General features: G+C 42.3%; 1 protein-coding gene across 4 annotated transcripts; it reads left to right on the top strand.

Annotated features, from left to right (window-relative positions):
• Positions 1-862: 862 nt before the first annotated feature.
• Positions 863-18,844, top strand: coro1cb (coronin, actin binding protein, 1Cb). 4 transcript variants are annotated; one of them, XM_085165600.1, is made up of 12 exons: positions 863-1,174; positions 3,337-5,664; positions 12,001-12,200; positions 14,132-14,254; positions 14,519-14,648; positions 14,864-15,045; positions 15,136-15,255; positions 15,583-15,687; positions 15,797-15,942; positions 17,106-17,163; positions 17,298-17,540; positions 17,867-18,844. In XM_085165600.1, exons 2-12 carry the CDS (start codon positions 3,351-3,353, stop codon positions 17,984-17,986), a joined length of 3,741 nt encoding a protein of 1,246 aa, XP_085021726.1. In that variant the 5' UTR covers positions 863-1,174; positions 3,337-3,350; the 3' UTR covers positions 17,987-18,844. The 4 variants fall into 4 exon arrangements, with proteins under 4 accessions (XP_085021726.1, XP_085021727.1, XP_085021729.1 ...); XM_085165601.1 differs by lacking the exon at positions 863-1,174 and having other exon boundaries at positions 2,961-5,664; XM_085165603.1 differs by lacking the exons at positions 863-1,174; positions 3,337-5,664 and adding an exon at positions 8,656-8,867.
• The last annotated feature ends 3,780 nt before the right edge of the window (positions 18,845-22,624 follow it).

Genomic DNA, 22,624 nt, shown 5'->3' on the forward strand with positions numbered 1-22,624 from the left:
ATTTTAGCAAAGTTTGTCATCATTTGTGTAAACATAGAGACTCAACAGCCACTTTGTTAGTTACATCCTTTCAGCTGCTTGTTAACACAAATATAATCAGCCAGTCACGTGGCAGCAACTCTGCATATTTAGGTGTGAAGACATGCTTACAATTACCTGTTGCAGTTCAAACCAAGCATGAGAATAGTGGGGAAAAGGTGATTTAAGTGACTTTGGATGTGGCATGCTAGTTAGTGCTAGACAGGCTCATCTAAATGTTTCAGAAACTGCTGATCTACTGGGATTTTCCCACATAATCATCTCCAGGGCTTACAAAGAATGGTCTGGGGAAAAAAAAAAGAAAATATCCAGTGAGCAGCAGTTCTCGGGGAGAATGGAGTCTTGATTTCTGCTGTAACATTTGAGTGATAGGGTCAGAATTAGGTGTAAACAAGATGAAAGCATGGATCCATCCTGCCTTGTATTAATGATTCAGGTGGCTGTTGGTGGTGTAATGGTGTAGGGGATCATTTCTTGGCACTATTTGTACTCCTTACTATCAATTGAGTATCATTTAAGCACCATAGACTACCTGAGTATTGTTCCTGACCATTTCCATCCTTTTATGACATCTTCTGATGGCTGCTTCTAACAGGATAGCACACCCTGTCACGAAGCTTAAATCATCTCATACTGGTTTCTTGTACAAATGGCTTCCACACCTTTGGGTGTGGTGGAGCAGGAGGTCTCATCTATGATCTGCAGCAACTGTGCTATCATGTCAACATGGACCAAAATCTCTGAGGAATGTTTCCAACATCTTGTTGATTCTTTGCGATGAAAAAATAAGTCTGTTTTGATGGGAGTTCAACCTGGTACTAGTAAGGTGTACCTACAGTTAAAAAAAAAAAAAAAAAAAAAGCATCCGGTGAATATATATCATATTTCTTTAGATGCAGTCTAGTTCTGTTGGTACGTTACTACTAAAGAGAATGTAAGGGAAATGAAGCAAATCTGACCAGCAAATCTTCTGGTCTTGTCTTTCTCTTTTAGTCAAATGGACAGAGCAGAAAGCACCCTTATTGAATTAGTCAAATGAAGACGGTGTGACATCACAGGGCAGGTGACTGCTGGAGGAGCAAAAAGCCCAAAGTCCTACGGGCATGCGAAGCATCTGTTTGAAACATCACCCTCAGTAAGTAGCTTCCTCTTTCCATCTGCTTTCTGCAAACATTTTTAGTGTTTTCATGTCAGTGGTGCTTAGATAACATTCAAAACTATGGACAGTTAATTGCTCGAGGGGAGTTCAGAATAGTTTCAGAAAGTATTCATTAACAGTAAAGACTACAATAGAAAGCTAGTAGAAAAATGTGTGTAACTGCCTCATGACATTTAACAACATAAGAATTTTCATTCAAGCTTTGAAAAGTTCCATTGCTGTATCATTATTTACTATCATTAGATGTTTAATATGGATATGTCATTATATAATTACATATGTATGGTAGATGTTTAATAAAAATGTTTTTCAAGTTTAAGAAACACCTTATTGGAGCGTTTAGTTTACTTAAATCCATCATGCCACCTTTAAAATTGAAGGCCATTTATCTTTTTATGACCAGCCGTACAGAAAGCTATGGAAATTTTACTGTCAGAGTAGATAATGCATCTGAATACCATCCCGTTGTACTGACTGTCTGAATTTGAATTTGAGCTTGTTACTTTGTGAGTTAACACTCTAAAGGAACAGTAATGTAGTTTTAACTGGAAAAGCAAAGCCTATCCAGAGACCAGGCTAATAGTTTGAGTACTCCAAGTCACAAGTCTCTTATAAACCGTGTGCCTACTATTGAAAGCATGACAGACACATGAATGGGAAATGAAGAGGGGGTGGGGGTTTAAAAGTCAGTGTCACAGATGCCTCCGCCGGCTGCCCTTGTAACACAGCCATCCCAAAATAACACTTTAACACTTTAGATACAGTAAAGCTGCAAGTCGAGCTGTTTTTAGCCGCATAACAGATAACCAGAGCTGGAGAAATAACGATGAATGAGGAATTACATCCTACCTTCCCATCAGACACTCACAGTATTATTAAGAGCATTATTTATTTAGTTTTAGATACGTATTTAAACATATTTTTGTATGAACCATCTTCCCATTGGCTATCACTTTAGCATCACTTTATTTAATAGAATAATATATTTTTACATTCAAACAAACAGAATCTTTTTTTAAATTGTTAAAGATTCGCCACAATCTTTATCTTATGTGAATGGAGCTAAAACAGGTGTCAAGGTTCAAAGATAACAGTTATGTTTTTATCTTATTAGGTAGGTAGACAAGCTTAAAAGAAATGATGAGCCACTTGGTGCTCCTCAGGCGTGAAATGGCTTAAGCAGAAGTACACTCATTCCAAATCCTGAAGAGGTTTGGTCAGTTTCCTCACTCCCTTTTCAGCCAGCAAAATCCGTATTACTATGGCGATTACTCAGTGAGAAAACTTCTCATGCGGCAGCTCATGATTTGGTGTTTGAAATGAAGTCTATGTGTACAAAACTACCTCATGCAACAATACACTCTCCTTGCTTTGCACTTGGTTTGCTTGAAAGCTAAGAATACCAATTCCACATAACACTGAAGCCCGTTAAGCTGTTTTCCCCTTTGTAATAATCGACCTTACACCATCCATCATCATGTCTGTGGTTAAACTCTGTTCTCATCAGACCCTGGACAAACAATTCCAGCTGACCTTTCTCTAAACCCCGTCACCAAAACAATCACAAACATTTGCAGACAGTCTGAAGGCAGGCACACACAGCACAAACACGCCTTGTCTCAGAAGCAGTAATTGACAGCGCATGACGCCTCACAAAGGCACAAGCTTGACTAAAATGTCTTTTCTTGCATTCACAAATTATACAAAACATGGATTAGATGCTACTGAATGCTTATTAATGTAGTGATTTAGGTTTTATGTGTTTGTTCAGTGATATTAGATTTGTTCAGACTGCCTTGTCTGACCTTGGCACCTGGCAGCTGACCTCCTATATAACTCGTCGTGTTTCCTTTTTGGCCCCCTGACTCATTGGCAGCAGCCAGACCCACTTTAATTATAGCCGCTACAGCATTCCTCTTTGACAGAATAGGAAGAGATAGAGAGAGAGGCCTCAGGAGGGCAGGTGTGAACAGTGCAGAAGATTATGCAAAAATAGAGAAAGACTCAAGACAGTTGATAATGGTAGCGTCTGTTGTGTGATTTCATCTCACTGGGATGGGCAGGCAAGCCATCCGCGTGACTTCATTATGCCATGCTGAATCTTGAAGTGTCCCTAACGCTCTTTTCCTAATGCTAAGACAGAGCAACAGCCATGGGCCAGAAGCTGGAGAGGCTGTCGGAAAAAGACGAAGACTCACTTGATAACTCTGACTGTTCAGAGCAAACCGGAGATACACAGCAGACAGAGGTAGCAGAACAAGACGAGGGCAAACACCAGGATGATGGCAGTTTTCTCACCCCGTGGGGTATTGGTGAGATTAGTGGGATCAGTGGCAGCAGCCTAGCCACTGGGAAAGCATGGGAACACACAGTCACATCTCCATGGACAGACCCTCAAAGTGGGCAGCCAATCAGGCCTCTAGGTCAGAAGGAGCACCCTCTGAACACTAGGACAGAGTGGGTGGGTGGAGTAAGTAGAAATACAGAGAAGTCAAAAACTGTCCCGAGGGCTAAGGAGACAAGACAAACGTTTGGCAAAAAGCAAGGCTCTGAGAATAAGGCTGTGGCCTGTGGTGGGACTACAGCCATGGAGAAATCAGCCTCATGCAATCCCACTACTGAGGAAGACTTTGTGGTTCTTGAGAAGGATGAGACATGGACGTCACCGGGAGGGGAAAACGATATTGTTTTGAGGCACAGGATAAACACAGAAAAGCCTGAATCACTAAATAAAAGAGGAAGTAAGGAAGACACACCTGATATCTGCAATGTCGATAACTTTGTACATCCTTCCAAGAATTCCCCTCGGGAAAAGGGTAATGAAAAGAAAAGCAGAGGAAACTCTGACACACTTTTGGGAGCTGACACACATGCTAGGACTTCACCCACGGTCTGTTTTAAGAGGAAAATGGGTCAACGTTTGGCTGAAGTGACAGGCAGCAGGTGTCAGCTAAAAGGAGCTGGTTGTGTTGGAGCTGGAGCCCAGAGTGAGACAACTGGTAGTGGAATAGCAGAGGGGGAGCAAAACTTGAGAGACCACACCAAGGAGAAAGTTTCTACTGACATCCAGCAGGAGCACCTGTCAACGCTAAACGAATCCAAAAGTCAGGATAAGGAAAGCCACAGTTTGGGGTTTCTTGCACAAAGACAACAAGTGGATCAGTCGTACCAGAACAGGTTTGCTGGGGCTGTGTATAAGAGGGCTAAAGCAGGGGTCACGGGCAGTCTTTCAGCATGCACCAAGAAAGATGACAGCGAAGCTGTTGGCAAAGCAGCCAACTCTATAACACCGCTACTGCAAGACAATCCCCCATTTACAGTGGAAGAATGTGATTTGATCCCTAGTCCCCCTCTGCCAGAGAATGGAGGCTGTGATGGAAAGATACAGGTCGCAAGCCTAAAGAAGGAGAGCGAGCTTGTTTGCTTCTCTGCTGTCATCACCCCTCCACCTTTAATTCATGTGATGCCCAATAGAGACACAACAATGGTGAAGCAGCTTGACACAAATGCGGTCAGTTCAACAATGGCACCAGACGCCACGTCTAACAAAGGTGAATCGGTGACAAATGAAAAGCCCAAAATCAAAGGTCCACCGCCACCGGTTCCCAAAAAGCCTAAAAATCCATTTATAAAGCTGAAAACTGCACAGTTAATGTCTACAGATGTGCAAAGACGAGGAAAGGAACACCTGCGTTCAGAGGAGAGGGTCAAGAGGAGGCACACTTTTCATTTTAACAGAGACCTTCCGTGCAGCACTCCAGCTAATCAGGACATGTGCTTACTGTGGGATGAAAAGGGCACTTACACTGTGCCAGCTAACATTCGTCGACTCTCTGCTGACCTTAGCCCTTGGGACCATCTTTCACTGAGGCACATGGATGACCGGTATGGAGATATGATTGACTTTGAGTACTGTGTGCGAATGGCAAATCTGTCTCCAGAGGAAGAGACACAAAACTTGGACATGTGGCAGAAAAGAGTATTCCCAGAGAGACGGACCAGAAGTAAATGGTCACCTCCACCCTACGCACAAAAGCCCTCGAATCCATTTGAGACGCTTCCCAAACCGGTGGTCACAGCTGAGAATGAAGGTGAAAGACCAAACCCTGCGTCTTCAGGGAAAAAAGAAATAGACCCAGAGGTCCAAACTGAAAGAGTCCACACACAAGTCAGCGACCATAACCACGTTAACTATGCTTACCATAAAGATATAGGTGATCGCAGCACTGAGAGAGATGCAGGGAATGGCAGTGAGATTGGTTCCTACAAGCCTGTGGCAAAAATTATCAAAGAAGCAAACCAAATGCAGAGATATCAGGCCGGATGGGGACCTGAAGGGTCCAAAGCTCCAGTTCGTGTGTCAGAGCAGAGTCCGAGCATCAAAGTATCCCAAATGAAGAACGCCTTTGATGTCCCAAAGAAATCCAAAGAAAGGCCAGCAGAAGTGCAACAGTCTCCAAAGAAAGGTAAGTTCTTACATATATTCTATCAAACCATATATGCAAGCAATAATGTTGACTTTCACTTAAAATAGTTATCTCGTGGTATATGAAATCTACTAGAAGTGTCGTTTGATCAATTCAAACATTTATGTTCAAAGTAAGGTCATGGTTGTCTACATCAGCGGTCCCCAACCTTTTTTGCGCCACGGACCGGTTTATGCCCGACGATATTTTCACGGACCAGCCTTTAAGGTGTCGCGGATAAATACAACAAAATAAAACTAGTACCGGTACCGAAAAAAAGAAGATTTATTCATAACACACGTGAAAAGACCCAGGAAAACCAAGTTAACAATCAAAATGATAACAAAATAACGCTGAAAACCAATAAAAACCCTGAAAACCATACATTTCGCACCTGAGCCTCAACTCTCGCGACCCGGTACCAAACGACTCACGGACCGGTACCGGTCCGAGGCCCGGGGGTTGGGGACCGCTGGTCTACGTAACGATGGGCTGATTAAGACTGATGTGCTTGAGTGCCAGTTATTTGGAGGGAAAGTGTTTCCATAATATATTTTCATTTGATAACCCAGAGAAGAATTCGCTGCAGTTTCCTGCAGCTCTAAGAAGTGTCCTTTTGGCCTCTTTAAGTAGTTTGTTTTGGTTTTAAGTCTGACCTTTAAAGTCATCACTCTTGTGGACAGGAGTAATCAGTTGACAGATAGAGTTAGCAGGAGGCTGATGAGTAGTGGAGCTAGATATTTCTTTGAAGAGGTAAAAGCAATAACCAAAAACAGCTCCATATCAGTGTTAATGACACTGTCGTGAATAGCAAAGCCAGTTAACTGCGGGCTAACAAAGCAGTGCTGTTCTGCTTTTGCCAATATGTTTGTATTTACAGCAAGCCTTTTACTCATGCTGAGTGAAACAGAAGTCTACAATAAGGTCTAGGTAAAGAACAGCAGTCACAAACCACATACTCTAGTTAACCCTGAGGTGTTAATGTGAATATTAATATAATAGACCACCTTATATTCCCAGTGGCAGTCTTGGAAACTGTCCATGATTTTCCCCACCTTCTGTTGACACATACTGGGATAGGCTCCAAAGCCCTTGTCCTTATGTAACAAGCGAGAAAAGAAATTGGAAATGCATCATTAGAAATTAATGAGAAGTCAGTGTTGACCTTTATGAAGACATGATGATAGGAATGAAAGGCCTGAAACAGGCCTTTTACTTTCTTATCTATCCCAAAGGTCAATAACAACTTAAAAAAAATTGAATCAGACATGTAATTACTAGACTGCATAAAAATAACTGAATCCTTTATTTTAGGCATCAACTAGCAATAGGGGAAACTGTTTCTATCACAAACATCTACAGATGAGGACAAGTCAAACACACATCTCCTCAGCAAATCCAGCCCATTCTTCTTTGGCAAATTACTCAAGCTCGTCCAGATTTGATTGTCTTGTGGCATGAACCTCGCTCTTTAGTTCATGCCACAGATTTTTCTCATTTGTGCAATGCATCAGTAATGTGGAGGTAGTTATTCACGTGAAGCGGCGTATGTTTTGGGTCGTTGTCGTGTTGGAAGACAAAGCGACAACTCAGATCCAGTTTTGCTGCTGACTGCTTGAGTTTTTCTTTCACAAGCTTCACACATACTTTTTCTTCATGAGTGCTCCCACCTTAATGAGCTGTCCAGTTCCAGACACACTGAAGAATGCCCACTTCTACCACCATGATCCACTATAGGGACGGTGTTCTTTGGGTTGTATGCTTCTCCCTTCTCTGTGGCCAAAGTTTGGTCTCATCTCACCAAAGAACACATTTACATTATTCATAATCTTTCTCCAGGTTGTCCTTGGCATACTTAACTCTGGTTTGAAGGAATCTCTTCTGCAGAAGTGGAATTTTTCTTGCTCTGCAACCTCACGGTCCCTACCTGAACAGGGTTCTAGTGATTGTCTTCTTTGAGACTACAATTTTCAACCTTGCTAAGTCATTCACTGATGTCCTGGCAGTTGTTCTGGGGTCTTTATTCGTGTCTTTTTCTAATTTTCTTTCCAGAGTCTTTGACATCTTGTGCTTCCCACCTTAGCTCCCATTCCAGCTTGGCAACACTGAGATAACTTTGTATATCCATCTCCTGCTTTGAGAGAATCTATTTTTTTTTTCTCAAGCCCAAACTGATTTCTTTTGTTTTTGGCGCAATGTTTTCTCAAGTGACAGGTCAAACCCTTGCCGATGTTTTTATACTGTGTGTAAACTGGAAGATAACCCTCAGTTTTAACTTGATTTTACAACCTATAACATTAAAGCACATCATTGCATACCAGTGGTTTGTGCTGTGGCTCAATAAAAAGGTCCGTTTTTGTTTAGAAAATTTTGACAAAAACTTTCAATCTCATGGGGGAGGGGATGATACTTTTGTCCTCATCTGTACTTAGTTGCTTTAAATATGTTCAGTGAAAATATAGTCACTGAATTCAACAAAGGCAGCATTTAATGGCTGATTCCCCTTGTTAGACTGGGTGCGAGAGGTCGGCGGATCAATCCAAATATCGATAGTATCCATACCAACACTGGTATGGGATGGATACTAACGCGATAGGATGAAACCAATACACCTTAAACATCCACTGTGAAAGTGCTTTAAAGAAAGGCATATTTACATTCCTGGTCGCCAAAAAACAAAATCAAAAATCCCCTTTCAAACTACATAAAAAATTGAAAGGCATTGTGGAAAGTAAAAAAATCACAGTGATTTAATGATTATTAAACATAAGGTGTCCGTATAGGTTTAAAGTATTGGTATCGGTAATACTGGCCCTGTATTTACTTGATAGTGGATCAATGCCAAAAGTACAGAACAGTACTAATGAGCGCTCGTGCTTTCTTTTTCATGTTTTTGGACAGGACAGGCTGGTAGGTGGGAGGAATGGGACGGAGGGGGAGGGGATGGGACCCTCACACAAAAGATGCTCCTGCTTTTCCACATTTTTTTTTTGCGCTAAACGAATATTTTCAGAATGTCTCCTTAAACAGAAACACGAGGATACAGTGAAGACACCCAGTTTTCCAGCAAACCCCATCCCATTTATTCAGAAGCAAGGAAAAGAATCCGACTTTTCATTTGCGCATGTGCCGTAGCCAGTCGTCAGCGTATTCTATTGAATTCAATAACGAGATGAGAATAGACGAATACTAGACTTCCGCAGGTGAGGACCGAGCTGGAGATGCTCTGTTTGCCATCTGGCATCCTGAAATACCACTAGATTTTTTTTTAAAACTGCCTCTGGCTACCTATCTGCAGTGAAGAAAGGGGAATAAGAGCATTGCGGCTGGGCTTCTTTTTTTTTTTCTTTTTTTTGGTGGTGAAGTCAAGGGATACTAGCAACGTCCTGCAGGATAAGGGCCCGCCTAAACTACCACATTCATGTGTTGTGATTGATTTGCCCCCTCCCCTTCCCCGTGCGTACGAAAAATCTTGCATAGATTTAGGAGGTAAGAAAGAGTGACATTGTGCATTTTGCGTGTTATATATCAGTGGTTTGTTGTGCAGCATCTGTGTAGCTCGTTGGATGGTTTTGAGAATGGGAGCAGCCAAAAAAAAGAAAGGGGGGGAAAAAAACCTTTGGGTGGAAATATCTGCACTTGCGTCAGCTGGCAGAGCTCCACCGCAGCTAACGGTTAGCAGCTAGCCGTTAGGATGCAAAACGCGCTGCCCAGCTAGAGCAGCGGTAGTTCGTCCCCGGGAAACGCTGAGTGAACCACACACAAACCCCGCATGTGTGAGGAAAAACACTCCCCGCCCGTCGCCTCCTACTCGCTGGCGGTGAAACGCTTGCGTGCCCGCCGCTGCTGGTGACCCAGCCCCGGCCCACCGGCACAGCTGCCGAGCTCCCCCCCCTCCCCGGCAGTGCGGCGGAACAGTGTCTGCGGTTATCACCTTCCCCTGAACCGTATAGATTTTAGTCTGTTACACCGTATTTGGTTAAAGCTTAGATTAAACTTCGCTTAGTGCTGTGTTTCTTGGATATCTCTGGGGAATGCTCCCCCAAAACCCTATACTGACCAAAACACATGTCCACCCCCCATCCTCTTTTTCTTCTTCTTTAACGTTATATTAGCCGGTTTTGCTAAAAGCACGTAAAGCTTTTAAATAACGGTAACTATCTACTTTTAAGAGTCTGAAGAGGTCATCTAAAATCACAAGTGAACATTGACTGCTAAATAAGATTATTAATATAACTGATTTAAAGAGGGGGGCGGAGGGGACATGCGGAGCTTTGTGGTTGTGACGGCTAACGTTAGCCAGCAACCTTTGTTTAACGCTAGCACAGAGCCTCCAATGAATACGACGTACATGAAATACTCAGCCTTTAATTTTAAAATATATATCCCATGTATGTGGCCATTATTATAAACAAAAGCTGAATTGGATTTAAAGTGGCAGTATCGCACACACCCATTTAATCACAGTAGCCCAGGCTGTGAGTATAGCAGCCAGGGAGGCCAGACACCTTGGGGGGCTGCTGACTGAGTCTTTTTAGCATCACACACCAAACTGTCCCCCTTCTGACTCTCGGACCACAAAATGTTAGCACTAGTCTTTACCTGCAGCGTCAAGGCTAAATACTGTGTGCTCTGCTGTCTGTAAGGCCACCATCATGATGCTCAGTGATGTGTGTGCTGGGGTTGGGTTGGGTGGTGGAGGGCAGAGAGCATCATTTTAAATAAGTAGCATCAACTAAAGCCTGCGGGGTTGTGAGGCATCTCATCTTGTCAGGTGAATATGTGGAGTGAAGGTGACTGCTGCTGAATGGAGATCTAATATTGACTGAGGGAACATGCTGTTCCGATGGGCTGTAAACAACAGCGCTTTGCTGTTCAAGCATTATGCAGCCCTGCAGCAATGTGGTCAGTGTTTGCAGCTTTGGGAATTGCCATGGGAATTTCCAGAGCAAGCATTGTATTTCTAGGAAGAGCAATTCACCACTTCCTTTTATTGCACAAAGGTGTGATAATATTTGCAGATAGAAGTGCTTTTAAGGCATTATCAGTGCTCTCCATATGGGCAGTATAAACTGTGGCTGGTGAGGTAGTTATTTACACACTAAATATGAATTAAAAAGCAGCCACATTATTATACGTGACACAGCAAAACTACAGAAGTGTGTCAGTCAATCCTGATCTGTACACATGCGCACAGTCCTGAAGTCTAACCAGCCTGAATAATCAAAGACATCTATTCAGTGTGGGTGTAAAATGGGCTTGGCAGCGTCAATCTTATCTTGACACATTGAGATTGGTGAGACTGGAGCAGCTCATCCTGCTTTAAATGTCTTTAAAATCAGGAAAACTCTGGAAAACTTATTTGCAAAGCTGTTTTTTTAACTAAACTGCCAAAAAATGATGGTAGTCAAAAATAATGCGTGATTCAGCTTTCCATTTTCAGAATCTGTGGCTCGACGTGTGAAAGCAGGTGGGTTTGGTGTGTTGACAGACCTGTGGATGTCAAGAGGGAAAAAAGAAAGCCTGCAGCTTGTGTAACGCTCAGTCGGTTCAGACTGGCACCTTAATTACTGTCCTGAGACAGGATGTTTCCCACATAATTATACAATAAAGCCTTTCACTAAAACGGAATAAAAGTCCTGAATACCGAGAGTTTAGGAATTACAATAGACTGTGCCTAAGACAAGCCAGGGTTAACTTCATGAGATGTCTGCACTTACTACCTGATGACTTGGGCTGAATTCAATAAGAAACGGGGGTAATGTGCTTACACACACACAGAGCTCCAGCGTGCATCAACAACTCAGATCATATCCAGAATCTTGGAGCAACAACAGGCCATCTGTGGTGTGCTCACAGGAACTGATGCAGCACTTTAAAAATATAACATCCGCGATGACGGGGCTGAACTTTCGTTGCTGCATCTGAATCAATAGACCCAAAATACATTTTGTATGTACATGTTTAGGACTTGAAATGAACCGCCTTGTGTTGTTTTTAATATACCAATTTAATGTGTACGTGTCACACTCGGCATGCAAGATGTGTCTTCTTCTATGGTTTAACTTCATAGCGTTTGCCAGTAGGTAGAGCCGACTTGTTTCCTCTGCATGCACAGGACCAAATTTAGTCACTGTTAATGAGCATAATGTGAGATGAGAGTCTGTGCTGGCACTAAACCAAAGTTACCCCGAGGTATTTGTTTCTCCGGGATGCTCTTTGTCAGATTTGTGCAGACCAAGAGGCCACTTGGTTTTCACTTGTGTAGCAAACTGTCATCATTTAATTTGAACATTTGCCTGAAAAATGCACAAAACCCTGATATCCTCTCTGCAGATATGATGCGGCGAGTTGTGCGACAGAGCAAGTTCCGTCACGTGTTCGGCCAGGCCGTGAGGAACGACCAGTGCTACGATGACATCCGCGTGTCCAGGGTCACGTGGGATAGCTCCTTCTGTGCCGTCAACCCCAAGTTTGTCGCCATCATCATAGAGGCCAGCGGGGGAGGTGCTTTTCTTGTACTTCCTCTCCAAAAGGTGAGATGCCTTGCTTCCATCGGTGTCAAAGAGTTGTGAGGGCAGATGCATTTAAATGATATAAGAAAGAATAGAAGTGTGCAGTCGTGTGATGTGATCTGTGATGTTCTTTCTTCCGCTGTGGTGGGAAATCATTTTGTTACAAAATGTGCCTCAAATGATGTTCATGTGATATGATAGTGCAGCGTTTTTTCACTTTAAATGCAGCTCACAGTATCCAAGTGGTAATTCATATTCAGAACTGGCCAAACAAGCTAACACCACGGCAACACTGAATAGATAGAAACAGCTACTGAACAACAGTGTAAAAGCTGTTATACTTTATGCACCTCATGAATAAGAATGCATGTAATTGTTACATTTCAGAGTCACCACTAATAACTGCAAGAAAAACAAGAATTTTTTTTTTTTTTTTGGGGGGGGGGGGCGCATCTCAGTGGCCACCAATTAGTTGATCTACTGAGAGAATATTTGCATATAAGCAGCACCTGTCAGGGCGCAACATCAAAGAAATATTAAGTTCTATAACTAGATATGCTCACCGGCCACTTTATTAGCTACTAGTACGAGAATCTTGGACACCTTAAGCAGGGTGGGCTGAGATCTGGTGACTGTGGAGACCATTTGAAATATGTGACATGGTGTGTTATCCTGCTGGGAAGAGCCAAAAGAAGATGGGCACACTCAGGCAGGCTGTGGAGTTTCAATGATGGTCAGCTGGTACTAAGGGGCCCAAAGTCTCCCAAGAAAACGTTTCCTTTACCTTTACGCCCCCACCATGTTGTTTAGAGACTCATCAGAGCAAGAAATGTTTTTCTACTCTGTTGTCCAACTTTGTGGAAGCTGTGTAAATTGGGTTCATTTTGTTTTAGTTTAGTTTTGAGCTGACAGGAGTGACACCTGGTTTGGTCTTCTGCTGGTGTAGCACATCTGCTTCAAGGTATGATCTGTTATATATTAACAGATTTTTTTAAATTTATTTTTAAACTGCTGACATCACCAAAATATTTTCACCCAAAGAAATTCTGCTCACTGGATAGTTTCCCATTGTCTGCAAACCCAAGAGATAGTTGTACAGGGAAAATCCTAGTAGACCAGCAGTTTCTTAAATACTCAGACCAGCCCAGCTGGGAACTCGGCTGAAGGCCCATTTGACTTACGGATATGATGTGATTGAGGTGTTTCATAATGACATTGCAAATGTTTTTGGTCTTAATATCAAAGGCAAAAATTGTGGCTTTAAATGTCGGGGGTGTTGCAGCACACTCTGTCATTCAGAACATGTGGTGAATTAACCATGAACCATCTTCAGTGCGCCCCTGCTGTTAGCCTGAGGCGTCATATCTGTAGTAAAAACCATAGATAATCAATGTTTAAATTCGTACGATTCTAAAGGCATTCAGTTTGTGTCATGTTACAGCTGTATCAGTCAACACATAATCCACACAGAGGACAGCTGCTCTGACATTATTTTAGGCTGCTTGGATGATTAGGTTATAGTCGCTGCTCAGTGTCCTACATCTGGAGTAAAGTGCTTTTACTTTGAGTCATGTGGAAAAGACAGAAATGATACTTGGCTATCAGATTTTAAGTGAATACCCAAAAAGCATTAAACTGATCTTCGTCTGCAGCAAGTTGTTCTGTAGCTGAATATCAAAGTTCACCACCTCCACTTCGGCCACAAATGAATTCAGTCATTGGAAAACATCGTGAAATGTTAGGTGCTCTTTTTACGCGTTGTAAAGGACTAAATGTGATTAAACAGACTTTTGTGAATAAACATGTGTCTTCTACTAAAATTCAACAGGACTGAATCGCTTCTGTTGGCAATTTTTGCCTATTTTTAACTCCTATCAGCTAGCTAGACTTGACTGCGCTGCCTTAGCTTACACTTTGACCTCTTTCTAATAAGCTTGTGCTGTGTGTTGTAGACTGGCCGTATAGACAAGGCCTACCCGACAGTATGTGGTCACACAGGCCCAGTGTTGGACATCGAGTGGTGTCCTCATAATGACCATGTCATTGCTAGCAGCTCGGAGGACTGCACAGTCATGGTAAGAACAGGACATTTGATTTTTCTTGGGGTTTTTATGGTTTATGCTTTAGTATTTAACAGAGCAGTACTGTAAGTGCAGTTGCACTTTACAGTTTATGTATTGTGAACTATGTGCTGTATAATATAAGAGAAAATAGGATGTTTTTATAAACTAGAATGGAGTTAATGTTCCGCTGTAAAGCTTGCACTACTTTCTGTGTAATATTTATTTAAAAAGATCTTTATTCAGCAGATTTTCTCTAACTTTCTTTGTCCGGTGTAGGTCTGGCAGATACCTGAGAATGGACTGGAATCTCCCCTTTCAGAGCCTGTGGTTGTGTTAGAGGGCCATTCTAAAAGGGTTGGCATTGTGTCTTGGCACCCCACCGCACGCAATGTTCTTCTCAGCGCAGGTAACCTTTACCTGAAGCTTTGGAACAATCCATTCCCTCCAAGTGCAGTAATGCTGCCTGCATGGGTAACTCATCCTCTGCACACAGCTGAACTCCAGATCTGACCGATTATCTCGACCCCCTACCGTCGTTGCATTGCTCCGTGTGGTGTAAAGTGCTGAAAATAAACTCGGACAAAGAGGCGTGTGCACTCACACTGTGCGTGTCCATTTTAGGGTGTGACAATCAGATCATCATCTGGAATGTGGGCACAGGAGAGGCTATGATAAACCTGGAGGACATGCACCCTGATGTTATCTTTAGTGTCAGCTGGAGCCGCAACGGCAGCCTGCTCTGCACCGCCTGCAAGGACAAGAAGGTCCGTGTCATTGACCCTCGTAAAAAAAAGATTGTGGCGGTAAGTGAAAGCCCTGAGGAATTCGGGGGCCGTAGCGCTTCACTTCAAAGCATTGATCGCCAAACCTGACCAGTGTGTTTCTGTTTTAAGGAGAAGGACAAAGCTCACGAGGGAGCTCGGCCAATGAGAGCAATCTTTTTAGCAGATGGAAACATTTTCACCACTGGATTCAGCCGCATGAGCGAGCGCCAGCTAGCCCTCTGGAAAACTGTATGTCACTGAAGTCATTTAATACTGAACACACTGATACATCACATTACACTGTTATCCTCATGACACTCCTGTCTTTTAAAGTAATGTTAAGGTTAGGGAATTTTGCTTTCTGTCCAATAATACAAGTCAAAATATCAGAGGCATCATCAGTTTCTCCTGTCCTGATTGGTACAGGAGGAGCATTTATCTGTACTCTGGGGCTATGACACCTCATCTCCAGCTGGGGGCAGTCAAATCAAAGTCTAACAGGGGCAGATCTATTAGATCTGTAAATGTTATCCGACACTATGCTGTCACTACATGGGAGGAATTTTGTGTTTCCAGGATAGCATGGATGAACCAATATGTGTTCAAGAGATGGACACCAGTAATGGAGTCCTGCTGCCCTTCTATGACCCTGACACCAACATAGTTTACCTGTGTGGAAAGGTACATCAACCTCTTATTTACAAATGCTTTTCTTTTTTCTTTTTTTATTTGAATTACCCTTCATCACTCTTTTCACAAACTTAACTTTAAGCTGTGAATGTGTCCTCAGGGTGACAGCAGCATTCGGTACTTTGAGATAACTGATGAGGCACCATTCGTTCACTACCTCAACACCTTTTCCACCAAGGAGCCCCAGAGGGGCATGGGGTACATGCCGAAAAGAGGTCTGGATGTCAACAAATGTGAAATAGCAAGGTACAGTAATAATTTTTCTACTCGATGTCCAAGGTTAACTAAAAATAAACTAAAAACTACGATTCAATGTGAAAACCCATTTTAGTTCATTAAAAGGAATATGAGACATGGTAAAAAAGTAAGCTAAATTAAATTCTTTTTTTGAAATTGGAAATATGAACTAAAATAAAAATATAAAGGAAATATCATTAGTTTTATTTTCTGTCAAAAATTTACTACAGCTCGCCTGATGAGTCTTTGATGGACGTGTTTATTGAGACGAGCAAGTCTGAGTCGACTGAGCACTCAAAGGACCTTCTAACCTACATATTCACCCATATGCACAGAAGGGCTTTTTTTTTTTTCTAAGGCTAATCCCGTTTCACCCAACATTTACGCACTTGCGCTCCAGTGCGTGTATCAGGGGCAGCTTGGGGTTCCTCGACATGTAGACATGTGATCGAATCGCCGACCTTCTGATTGGTAGGCGACCTGCTCTACCTCCAGAGCCAGTAATTCTCAAAGTGGAAAGTCCCCAAGGAGATGTGACTCACAGATGAGGGAATCACAGAATATTTTTTATAAATAATGTAGTTGTGGTATATCATAGAAAATGTGTGTGTATGTGGTGGTTATTTATGCCAGCAAAACAAGTGCGTTAAGTTCATAACTCTATTTTTAGCTTAATCCAAACTTCACTCTAAGCCCAAAGCAGCAAAATCTGTGTTTCAGATAATATTTAATTTTATGTGACCAACAATCCACAGATGTTCAGTATCAAAATATTCACACTTTAGACTTCATGTAAAACTCATTTAACATAATGGAAAGTTTTTGTTTTGTTTTTACTGTAAAGCCATAAGGGGGAAAAAAACTTCTATAATAGCGACATCTTTTTATTCAAATGTTTAAATGTCTATTGCTTTGATGTAATATGAATGAATGTCAATGTGGAAGGCTTTTATCAGTTGGAAAAGCTGTAAAACGTATAAAAATGCAGTTAAAAGTCCCAAGCTTATGTCCCCCTTTATATTTTCTAAAGCTGTCCAGTTGTCCGGATTGGAGTCTTTGTCAGGCCAATTTTAGTCCCTGGCCCTGCTTTAGAAACTAGAAGTAGGAATTCTTTTGATATTTTTGCTCCTCTGACAGCTCGTATTCTTGTCTAATCTTAACTTTCTCTGTAGGTTTTACAAATTACACGAGAGAAAATGCGAACCAATCATCATGACAGTCCCACGTAAGGTAAGTCTGTTTATATAGCTTTACCTGCCTGCTGTGCTTCCTTTGCTGCTCTAAACACCAGGTCCTCTAACTTCTTTTACACCTCAACATTTGTTTTTGGGTTTTTTCTCCCTGTATCATCTGCACCTGCCCAGTCGGATCTGTTCCAGGACGACCTGTACCCAGACACGGCCGGCCCTGATCCCTCCCTGGAGGCGGAGGAGTGGTTTGCGGGCAAGAACGGTGGGCCCATCCTGATCTCACTGAAAGATGGCTACGTCTCCACAAAGAACCGGGACCTGAAAGTGGTCAAGACGAATGTTCTGGAGAGCAAGCCGGCCACAAAAGCGGAAACCGTCCCGACTGTCCAGAAGCACGCTTCTCCACAATCCTCAGTAGTGAGTGTCGGGACTGAAAAGCCGAATCTGCTGTGTAACTTCGTCTCATTACTGCTCCCTCTTTTAGCTGACTTTTCAATTCTCCGTTCCCAGTAATTATTATGGTTGGAACAATTCACTAAAATTATGGATCAGCACATACTTGGGTGTTGGAGTCACAATTGAGTGTAACAGCAAAGGAAAATGTTAACTGCTGCAGGGTCTCTATTGCCTGAAGTCAAGAAATAAAAATCACTGTTTCCAAAAAGTTCTTTAAATGTTTAAAATGATAAACGACGTTTTTAAATGGCTTCATGGAGCTAACTCGCTCTGTGTTTTTTGACCAGAAAATGGAAGACAAGCTGGAAGAGGTGCTCCGAGAGTTCAAGTCACTCAGGGACCGCGTCATCCTTCAGGACCGTCGAATCGCCAGACTGGAAGAGCAGGTCGCAAAGGTCGCCATGTAAGACCCGTCCCAGGACCGCTCGTCGTTTTTAGGGAGAGAACCGACCAGATGGGGTCAGCCACGGCCAAATTCAACAGATTCGGCTTCATCGAGCTTGGCATCGTCCCCGTGACGATTCCAAGCCCACATTCCAAGATGAACTTTTTATCTTTCCTCATCAAAGCCTTCTGTCTCACATTTCGCCCCGACAGCACGGCGGGAAAAGGAAAAACTCTCGCAGCCCGTGTACACATCTGAAGCAAAGACATTTTTGTTGAAGGAACAGTCTTAATTTTCTTTTATTTTCTTTGTTTTTTTGTTTGTTTTGTTTTTTTCAAATTGTGGTTCTTATGTAACGTTTGTACTCTACAACTGTATGTAGCATCAGTATTTCCATTGTTCATTTTTGTGTTGCCAAATATGGATTGTGTGCCATTTCATGCACTGCTTTTACATTTTGTTTTTTTTCTCCTGTTGTACATTCCAGTCACAGCCTGGTAGAATGATATAGCCAACCTGGATTGTTTTTTTTAAACAGTATATGCTTCTTCCTCCCATCAGTTTGCTCAATGATAATCCATCAGATTTATGAATGTGAAAGAATCCCTTCTTAAAAAACATTTTATTCCTGATCTTCTGGGCTTTAAATTTAACTGGGGTTTTAATCGAGGGAGAGGGGTGGGAGGGGTGCATTTCTCTGGTGTAAATGTTGTGCAAATGTAGTGGTGCCTCTCGTCACTGTCAAGGGTCAAAGGTTGCCCTCTCCAGTGTATATTGGTGTTGGGAAGGGACCACTCACCCAGCTCGTGTTTCACTCAAACCCCTCCCCCTGACGAACAGTTCTGTGCACATAATAAAGATTTTACACATGGGAACCCTCCACCTGCCTCCATTTATTCTGATCTTTTTGGTGCGTCAATCCAAACCCATCATACTGTCTGAGTCAAGTTCTCACACTGAAAAATTAAGCGTAGCATTTCAGGCTAGTTTTACAGGCCTCATCTGGAGACGCACTGCGCATCAGTCACTGTTGGCAAGAAGGACATTTGATGACTGCTGTAAGTGTGATACTATTTAGCATTTCTACCACTTTCCTACATCTCAGGTTTACAAGATCAAGGTAATCTCACAAGGTTGCCAGATTCCATTTTGCTTGTGACAGCTGTAGTTATTTCACAACATTTTGCATTCAAATGTGTTATTTGGCTGAAATCATCTTCCTTTGGCTGCTTCCATCTGTTCCCCCTCACTCCAGTCCTCTACATGTCGTCCTTCACCATGTATATGAATCTTTTCTGTGGTCTTCCTCTCCTCCTACCTGGCGGATCTATAATCTGTGTCGTTTGCAGTCCCTACATTTCAAATCACTCTCGCCTCCACACTCCTGTCTTCCCTCCTCTCTCGCTGCCTCCATGCATACCTTCTTCCTCTCCTCCTTTGTTTTTAGTCAACAGTAGCAAAGCTTCCACTAGCACAGCAGTATCATTGGTGGTCATTGTTATTCTAGGCCTCAGTCGATACTCAATGGAAGTCTAATGGAGGATGCCCTTCCTATTTATCCAGGCTTGGTACCAGCACTAGCACTACAATGGCCTGTGGGCCCCCGTGACCTTGAATAGTGCAGCCTACAGTATACAAGATCATTTAACCTGTACTCTGAGCTGACCAGCACCTTTATTACAGTTCTCTAATGTGTAAATAGACCAATAATGATAATCCAGGAGGTCCCTTGGCACTGTGATGAGTGCTTTAAAGAAAAGGTCAGGCTATGTTTTTTCTAAATCTAAAGTAACCTGTGAAGTGGTCTGAGGAGGGACTAGATTCCTGCTCCAACTTTGGGCTCTGCTTTCAGAACAGAGGTTCTCAAACTATGAGAGCAGAGCAGAGAGCCTCCACAGGGGAGAAGTGGAGGACTAACCTATGCTAAGCTGAGCTAAAATGATTTTTTTCAAAGGGAAAATTAACAAGAATTTGGTTTTGCTGTAGTGTTGACTTTAAATACCTTGACCCTTGTAAAAATGGGGAATGTCAGAAAAAATGTTTGAGATCAACTGTTTTAGTATAAAGGGGCAGGGACAGTTATGGGTTAGTTCTGTGCAGAGCCAACACGCAGCTCTGTGGACCATTGTCAACATGTTTACTGTCAGCAGGGGGCAAAAAAAGTGAGGTGGACCAACTGGACTGTGAGCTATTTGTGTTTGTGCTGTTGTTGGTCCATCACTCAGACTGAAGTTCAAACTTGCAAAGAGCTCAAGTGAAACTGAGTGTTAAAGATAACTAAATGTGTCCACTGCAGGCCCTGTATGGTCTTTTCTTTGTCTTTTTTAAAATGGTTTTTGTGCCTCTTCTCAGTGGTTAACTCCAGTGGTTCTCCCTTAACTGTTCAGGCCCAATTTTCAACCAATCAGCATTAGCTCTGTGCACAACATCATCCACAAAGAGCCATTGTGAGCTACTTAATGTTGGGGTTTTGCACATCTGCGTATGTTGTATACCTGGAGTCCTTCACTCTGCATGGCCAAATATCTATGCACATGGACACACAAGCTTGAATTGCGACTTTGGAGGTGATCCGCAGTTTCTTTAATGGCCATTTGTGGCTCACTTCAAAACTGAGTCATTCCTCACATATTTGCACGTAAAACCACTGTCTGTGAGTCACTGAACTGGACCTCTGACTGTGCTGGTGGTGCCTTTACTGGAGTTATAGTTGTAATATTATAGCCTGCTGTGTGGTTTACACTGTGGGTGAGTGAAATTTTTGTGGTTAATCAGTCTATTACTTTGAGTTAATTAATTGTTAATTAATTGAGCTTTTGGATGGTGCTTGCTTTATTTAGCATCCACCCTATGTCTAAATATGCGGTGTGATTAAAAAGTTCTGGAAATGAGAATAATTCCCATACAAATCAGAAACCTTAACTGATTTCAATTTGAAGGTCATTTCTCTAGACGGCAACAAACTTGTTTATTTCAAACTGACCCCAGTTTCTCCAACTGTAACTTTGAAGAGTCCAGCATTTCCAGGAACAAGGAGTAAGGTCAAGAGCGTACGCATAATCTTTTAATACAATTAACAGGGTCATGCACTGTGAATTTCAACACTGGCTGTCAGTGCGCCCTGAGTGAGGGGCAGGACATTCAGAAGGAAACAGCCTTAGTTGTTGTGCAGACCAGCCCACCATTGTGCCCAGGAAGTGAGCTTTTTTCATCCACAACAAAACCACCTTAAACCTACTTTCCAAATCTGCCTCTCTGCGGCTTTGGCCACTTCTTGTTAGTAAAGCTGGAGGCTTACCATTATGAAGAGGCACGGGTACAAGAGGCCCATAACGTATACATAGGGGCAAAAACAGCACAGACACTTAAAATAGTGCAGAGGTGACTATGAAGGAGGCATCAGCCAGATAAAAAACTAGTTGGTTTTTTTTGTGTGTTTTTGGACTGATTTCCAGGATTTTCTTTTTTCTTTAAACACACCTGGTATGATCACTGTTGGCTCCAGAAAAAAAGTAATAAATAAAATAAAGCACTGGTTAAAAGCATGATGCTACACTTATACTTCAGACATTGGAGCAGCTGATCAGAAGGCTCCCGTAGTGTGCATGTCGAAGTTTCCTCAGCAATTAGACGTGTTTGTATTAAGTAGAAAAAGCACTACATAAGTATAGTGTATGGCCTTGATTGGACAATTTTGAGTCTGATCTAGAAGATACAGCTGCACAGCTGTATTCTTTAGTCTTAATATTTCTTCCAAAAATCCAACAAGAAAAAAGTCTGTATGCAGTTACAGTTTTACTCAGTGAATTTTCTCGTCTAAAGCAGGTTAACAATATCTGACAGCACTGGCACCTAACTATAAATATCCACTATACAATAATAGAAGACAAACTGTAGATATTAACAGTGAGATTTAGCCAATATTGATGGATTATTTTAAGCCACATGTAATCATCTAACTGCTCAGTGTTTTAGATAAAGAGCTTCATTGCATGATCTGTATAGATCTATGTTGTCAGGTTTTCCATTTGGTATTTTTTCCTTTGTGTGTGTGTGTGTGTGTGTGTGTGTGTGTGTGTGTGTGTGTGTGTGTGTGTGTGTGTGTGTGTGTGTGTGTGTGTGTGTGTGTGTGTGTGTTTGTTTGTTTGTTTGTTTTGTTCACTTCTTGGCAACGGAACAAAAAAAATCTAATTTTTGTGTCACTGTCTTTTAAAGCTTGCGTTTTGCTTTTTTTGTAGCCACATCTCAGTGTGACTCACCAGTACAGGAAGTGACAGTTATCATTTCCACAGAAGATGAGCATTTCAGTTTCCCCAGCGTGCAAATGTCGGTGTCCAAGCTTCTTGTGAGGTGACTGTTACAAGGTGACAGGCTTTCAATTCATAAGACACCAAATCAGGTATCTGACTATTACACATGATCCATCCATTGTTTATACGTTTATATGTAACTGTGTGTCCTGTCGCCGTGGTTAACCATGATATGCGCATGACATGCAGCTTTAAATCTTAGACAGAAATGTGACCATAGGGTGACGTGCGGGAAGCATCTGAGCAGTTTGCAGAACTGAGTACTTCCTGTTACGTTAGATGAAGTAGTAATCAGACTGGCCAAAGAGCAACAACTGATCCATTCTGAGCTTTCCATTAGAAAGGTAAGA

Source organism: Neolamprologus multifasciatus, chromosome 7 (genome assembly GCF_963576455.1).
Source record: "Neolamprologus multifasciatus chromosome 7, fNeoMul1.2, whole genome shotgun sequence".
NCBI classification, from domain to species: domain Eukaryota; kingdom Metazoa; phylum Chordata; class Actinopteri; order Cichliformes; family Cichlidae; genus Neolamprologus; species Neolamprologus multifasciatus.